Source organism: Plectropomus leopardus, chromosome 10 (assembly GCF_026936395.1).
Source record: "Plectropomus leopardus strain MGB_pleo_1.0 chromosome 10, ASM2693639v1, whole genome shotgun sequence".
In the NCBI taxonomy this organism is placed as follows: Eukaryota; Metazoa; Chordata; class Actinopteri; order Perciformes; family Serranidae; genus Plectropomus; species Plectropomus leopardus.
This window is the reverse complement of record NC_142185.1, coordinates 33,752,500-33,759,170: the sequence shown is the minus strand read 5'-3', so window position 1 is coordinate 33,759,170 and position 6,671 is coordinate 33,752,500. Positions and strand designations below refer to the sequence as shown.

At 38.6% G+C, this 6,671-nt stretch overlaps 1 protein-coding gene across 4 annotated transcripts in view; it reads right to left on the bottom strand.

Moving 5' to 3' along the window:
* raph1a (Ras association (RalGDS/AF-6) and pleckstrin homology domains 1a) overlaps nucleotides 1-6,671 on the bottom strand; it is a 108,416-nt gene that overhangs the window by 45,066 nt on the left and 56,679 nt on the right. For all 4 annotated transcript variants that reach the window (XM_042495348.2, XM_042495350.2, XM_042495349.2 and 1 more), the window contains one exon: nucleotides 1,347-1,424. In XM_042495348.2, the coding sequence (XP_042351282.2) occupies nucleotides 1,347-1,424 (78 nt within the window). The remainder of the gene's footprint in view (nucleotides 1-1,346; nucleotides 1,425-6,671) is intronic.

The window sequence follows — 6,671 nt, the reverse complement described above, 5'->3', positions numbered from 1 at the left end:
GTGGTAGCTGTCTGACAGAAGTGGTCATTAATTCATTAATGACAAACTTTATAGATGTTGGTCATTTTTACAATGTGTTTAAACCTGGGTGAAGTTTTTAAAGTTATTCAACATCTGGATTTTAAGTTTTCAACAAACAAGCTGAGCAAACATTTGCAGGAGCTCGTCTCTAGCCCCTGCCATGTTGAACAATGTTGGAGAAACAGATTTTTATATGAAAATGCTTTAATTCAGTAATTTTACTGGTTTAAATCGCTATGTCTGTTTGTTCTGGAGAGAAAGAGACATTATGGATATAGGTACAGGGTAAAAAGAACAATATAATAGTAAAAAAAATAGTAAAAAATAAATACAAAAAAAAAAAATGAACAATTAAAAAAACAAGGTGCCAAGTAAATAAAAAAACAAGGTGCAAAAAAATAAAGTTGCATGTTGCCAACAACAATGATATTTTTAATTCTTTGTGTTTTTTGTGTGATTTGCAGGAAATTACAGATTGTATGTGTTACCCTTTGAAACCTGCATTCAGAGGCCTTTCACAAGTTTTAAACCTTTGGGCTTCTTTCAAAAGCACAGGAAAATAAGGCATGAGCGACTCACAAATTGCAAGAAAAAAACAACAGATTTAGAAAATTACTTCAAAAAAGCTATGTAAAATATCCAGAGAAGTCTGTTTGTAAAATTATCTAAAAAGAATTTTTAAGGATTTAATGAATTTTGAAGCACTTTCTTCAAGTATTTTTTCTTTATCATTTTCCCTTTTTTTTTTGTAATTTTCAGGTCATTTTCTGTCTTTTTTTTCCTACTACTACTTTCTTCTTAAGTTGCTCATTGCCTTCTTCCAATGTCTTTTTTTAAATAAATAAATCAAGCCAATATGCATATGGTTAGATGATACTGCTTCATGTAAGTGTGCATGTGTGTGTGTGTGTTTTAGAGAGTCAGAGACTGTGCAGGAAGCTTCATGGTCACTTTTTTTGGGAGCTTTGTTTAGGATCAACACACAGACGATTAGACTGAGCAGACACAGACACACAGACAGGTAGCTGGTGTTCTGTCTCAGTGTGTAATAAATCCAGGTTGTTAATCCACTCTCTCCCTCTGAGGGATTGGGACTTAACTTGCAATGGTCATTATGCTGAGTGCTGTGTGTGTGTGTGTGTGTGTGTGTTTGTGTGTGTGTGTATTGACCCCAGCTGTTATTGACCAGAGCTTTCCATGTGGAGTAACACTGACCTGACCCAGAAACCCGAGCCCGCTGGACACGTGCCAGTCTCAGACAGGCACAAGCACACACTGACACACACAGCATCTTCCTCCCTCTTGTGTGTGTTAACCAGACTCACCTTTTTAACTTGGGCCTCCTTGATCTTCTCCAGAGCCACTCGGATATTCTCCGCCTTCAGCTTGGCCGCCTGCTCCTCCTGCACACACACACGGATGACGGCAGCAGAAATTTAAAAAAAAAAACGGTCAATGACACATCCTGCAACACTTACAATCCACATTACAGACACACATGCAGCACTCGCGCCTACCTGACTCCTCCAACAGGAATTCATTTTTTTCTTTTGTTGCCTTCTCAAAAAAAAGCTTCTGTGTCTGTTTAGACTACAAAATCTGATTTAAAAATACAGAAAATAACAAAAACGTTTTTATCGGCAGAGTTTAGACAAAATATCCGAGTGTTGTCAGCTGACAGCGCACATCACACATCTCATTAGGTTTCTTTATCAGGCTAATAATAAGCCAAAGAAGTGTTAAAATAAGCCGATGTGACAGCAGAGAGTTTCCCCAAAACAGCAACCCGACGTTAGTCCAAACAAGACGGAGCTGCGCTGCCCAAGGAGCCCAAAGTGTGAGGGATCATCAGACATGTCTGGCTGCAAACCTCCACCTCCTCCTCTTCATAATCATCATCTGTATTATTGTGACCGCAGCGGAATGTGATTGGATTAATACTACATGTTCGCTTTCTCTAAAGGATTATCCAAATTTCCCAAACACACACACAAACTGGAGACGCAGCCGACAAACTAGAAGACAGATGGAGGCGTGAGAAAAAGTCCAGTCTGGTATATTTTGAGATGCTCAGACGTGCAATCACAGCTTCGGTCGGACTCAAACGCCCGGAAGTCGACCTTCAGCGCTGCGATGGAGCAGAAATAATCAGCTGAGAGGGACGTAAACAGCGCTGGATGGATGGATGGTGGATGGAAAGTCTTAGATCCAGCAGAGCAGAGTGCAGCAGGCGCTGACACAACATCTGGAAGCAAAAACAAGAGTAGAAACAGAAACACGAGCAGAAAAAGAGGAAGAAAAGTCTGACTTGGCTCATCTGGTTATCCACTGATCTACAGGCTGGTTAGTGGATCAAAGTGAAAGATGCTACCTTGTCCTGTCACATCCTTCTCGGCCGAGCGAGATAGAGGGAATGAGTGGAGGAGAGAGGGAAGTAGAGACGGTCGGGGATGGGGGAGGGGCGTTTTTTTTTTTTGCTGTGCCAACTTCCATGCAGAGGCACTGATCTCTTTATCTCAAGCTCTCATGCACCCTCCTCGCAGTGTCTCTCTCGCTTTACGCAACGCAGTCTCCTCGTTTTATCTGATTTGTTTTCCTTTCTCCTGTCTCTCCCTTGATTCACTCGTTTTGCTCTCAAACACTCCGGCTCCCAAAATCAGGGTTTTTTGGGTGGGTGGGGGTGGGGGTGTCTTTCCAGTCACTTCACATGAGTGTCTGGATGTCTGTGTATGCCCTGATGGAGGTGCTCCACTTTAGCCAGGCGGCTTACACACACACACACACACACACACACACACACACACACACACACACACACACACACACACACACACACACACACACACACACACACACACACACACACACACATCCGTATTGTGAGCGAGCGAAAGGGCAGAATGAAGTGAAGATGATGGGGGACGAGGAAGAGAGAGGAGATTAGCAGCCAATCTCCTTATAGGCACCCCCCAAAAAAACCCTGAAGTACACACACACACACGCACACGCACACGCACACGCACACACACACACACACACACACACTCTGGAAGCAGCGTAAGCTCATGAACAGCTTCTTAATGACTGTCCTATGTTTTGTTGTTGGGGTTAAACGCCTGAGGATTTATATTCACAGCAGTGACGTATCACACATACAAGAAATAAATGCAAATAAAACTCAGCGCTGTGTTTAAATCACTGAACAGGTTTAAAATCAGTAAATGAAAGTGAAAAAATACACCCTTTTAAAAATGTTAGCGTGTGATAATATTTAAATTAAAGGAGTTGCATGGAAAAAGAAAACAAAAGTTTGTTTTATCTAAATTTTAACAGGAACACAGCTAGCAGGGAACGTTCACACGACTTTATCTAACGTTACCTATAAGTTGCAATAACGTTTAAAGAAAACTTTTTTTGTGTGTAAATTTTTCTTTTATTTGTGACTTTTACAACCACATCTTCATAAATGCAGAGTCTTTTGCCACATTTACAAATACAATACTGTACAAGGCAGATGCAGCATAATTTACAGGACAACTGCACTTTCCTTCTTTCCTCCACCTTCATTTCACCTTCATCCTCTTTGTTTAAAGAATAAAAAGAGGGAAAAAAAGAGGGCACCTACATAAACATACAAACACGCATACACATACATATACAGTATATATACATATACGCATACATTTACACACATACATCTACCTGCACAAACCCATACACACACATACATACACATTCATATTATACTTCCATATCCACGTACAAACATTCACTTTCACAAATACATATGCACCCTTAAACAGACACACTTTTGTCATCCAAAACTCTGTAAACAAACTTAACTATGAGCACTTGAACTACGCGTGTGCGTGACAGATCTTCACAAAAAGCGAAGCTGAAACAGCAGTGAGGTCATACAGAGTCTGCTCACAGTGGAGTTATATATTTGATCCTTTTTTTAATTTTTCTTTTTACAGATTTGATAAAATGTATTCTTCTGAATCCTCAGAGTGAAAGTTAGCTTTTCCATTTAAAATATTTCCATGCCAGTCCTCCAAAGTGGGTTTTTTTTTTTTTTTCAAAGAAAACATTTTAAACTGATGTTCAAAGAACATTTTAAGGATGTTTATCATTTCAGATAATATTCCTGTAAGGTTAAATGCTGAATACGACGTTTTAACTGCAACATTGTGAAAACGTTTTGGTGATGCTGAGAGGTAACAGAGCAGAGAATGTTTTCTTTATAAAATGTTCCCACAATGTTACATAAGAACAAAGACAGAACACTTCAGAGCTACATTCAGAACATGTTATTGAGGCCTGAGATTACATAACATTTTTTAAATGAAAATGTGATATGTGACAATTAAAAGAAAAAAAACATTTTTAAGATTTTTTTATGTTTATAGAGAATGTTACTAGAACTTTAAAAAGAACGTTCAGAGAACTAAAAGAAAACGTGGAAACTGGAAATGTTACTAAAACAACGCATTGGCTGCTTTGTACCATTCAAAATAAAAACAAAACATTACAAAGTTTGATTCTATATTTAGACACTTAAAAAAAGGTCTTATGTTGCATAACTCTTGCATTGAAAATAAGCATTAGCAGCTATTAAAGTGCTCATAATGCACATTAGACAATAGAATTACATAACTACTATGTGAGCTTAAATAGACCTAAAATAATATGTGGAGACAAAAAGTAGATTAGAGGATTTAATTTATTATATAACACATCGTCTGTTTGTGCCTTTTAACATTTGAACTAAAGGAGATAATGACTGCTAAAAATATTTCTTAAAATGTCAGTGTTGGTGATGTGAATGAGATAAAAACATAGCGAGGGAAAGAAAACATTATTCTGTGTGGTGTCAATTATCAATTTAATCATAACTGACACTCTATTCTACTTTGTGTCAGTTATCATTCACAATTTACTGATCAACAGAATATTACGAGCCGGCTCAGGAGTGTCAGTCATCATCATCATCTTCATCATCATCTGAACCATCAGAGTCATTATTGTCCCCTTCATCTCTGCCATCTTTAACATGTCAGGGACAGTCAGGGGGACACTTTCACAAAACGACAGGACGCCAGAGGCCAGTCACAGCAGCTCCATACATGTTTCCAGGATTTTAGGACATTTCTAGAATTTTCACACCTTTCTAGGACTTGTGGATGTTTTAGGTCGTTTCAAGGATTTTAGGAAATTTCATGAATTTCCACATATTTCCAGGACTTTAGGACATTTTTAGAAATTTAGAATGGATGTAGGATTTTAGCACATTTCTTGGTTTTTAGGACATTTCACAGATTTTAGCATTTTGCTGTTTTCTCATCAAAATGAAAGGAGCTACTATCTCACAGAGTTTAGAGCATGAAATATTTAAACTACGTTACTCTTGACTTCTTCAAAGGATTCTTTGAGGTTTCTTAGACTTAAGGTTGTTCTTAGGAGTTTAGGACCTCTCAAGGACGTATCTGGGATTTTAGGAGAGTGGTAGAGAGACTCGGTGCTGATGGTGAAACAGCCGTCGACTGCAGTTACTCTGCGCATGCATGCATGATAATGAATTACAATATATTTATCTCTTTTTTCCTGATGACCTAAATAAGTTGCTAAATTTGTCAGTAGTTGCTTTTTAGAATTAAAGCTGCCAAGAAGATCCGAAAGGACTCTAAATATAGTGAAAAGTCACCAAGTTGGGATAACTAATACTCATGGTGCACTGCCTTTTGCCATACTTCTCAGAGTGAACGCACGTAATCAAGTATCCAATTTGAAACACAGCATCGGTTTGCGAGTGTGCTTCTGAAAAACCTCCATCTGCAGAACTTTGTTCACCTCAACACTTTACCCCACTCCTCTTTCCCAACAAGAATTGGGATGTCCTACCCCGAGATGTGAATGCCAAAAACAAATGGGGAAGTAAAAGAAGTGTATTAGGATTGAAATAAACACTGTTTATTTTGCATATCTACATTCTTCATTTATTCAGTCCCTCTATCACAATAAAAAGCTTAATTTCCTCCCTTAAAATGCCATAAATTTAGCCATTAACATCAGTGTAATTAAAGTATTTTAGTGGGATTATAAAGGGATTATTATTTAATTGGTCAAATGTAAGGGTTTTAACACTTAAAAACCCCCTCCATCCATTCAGAAAACCCATTAACATCCAGTCGTATATGATAATCCATTAATTCACCCATTAAGCCTGAATCTGTTTTTGCTGGCATCGTTCTGCATTTTGATTCAGACATAAAAATACTCTTTCTCTATTTGATATTAGCGTTTTTTTCTTGCCATGCCGCCCACCTCAGACGGCAGGGTTTTTTTTTTCTTCCCTCCATCTGTCGTCATTTCCAGCTTGCAGCATAATCGTTTTCTCTGCGTCTCATAGATATTCAGCTGACCTACATTATAGAGCCACTAAAATTAGCTTCTGCCCAGGAAAGATCCCGCTGCCTTTGAAGTTATAAGGAATGTGTCCCTCCTGAGCCGCCGTAGGCTCAAAACAGAGCGGACTGATGCGACTTATAGAGAGGCAGCAGAAGTGGGCCAGCTGTGTGTGTGCATGTGTGTGTGTGTGCGTGGGTATGTGTGTGTATGATTGAGAAAGTGTGTGGGTGGATTGCATTTAT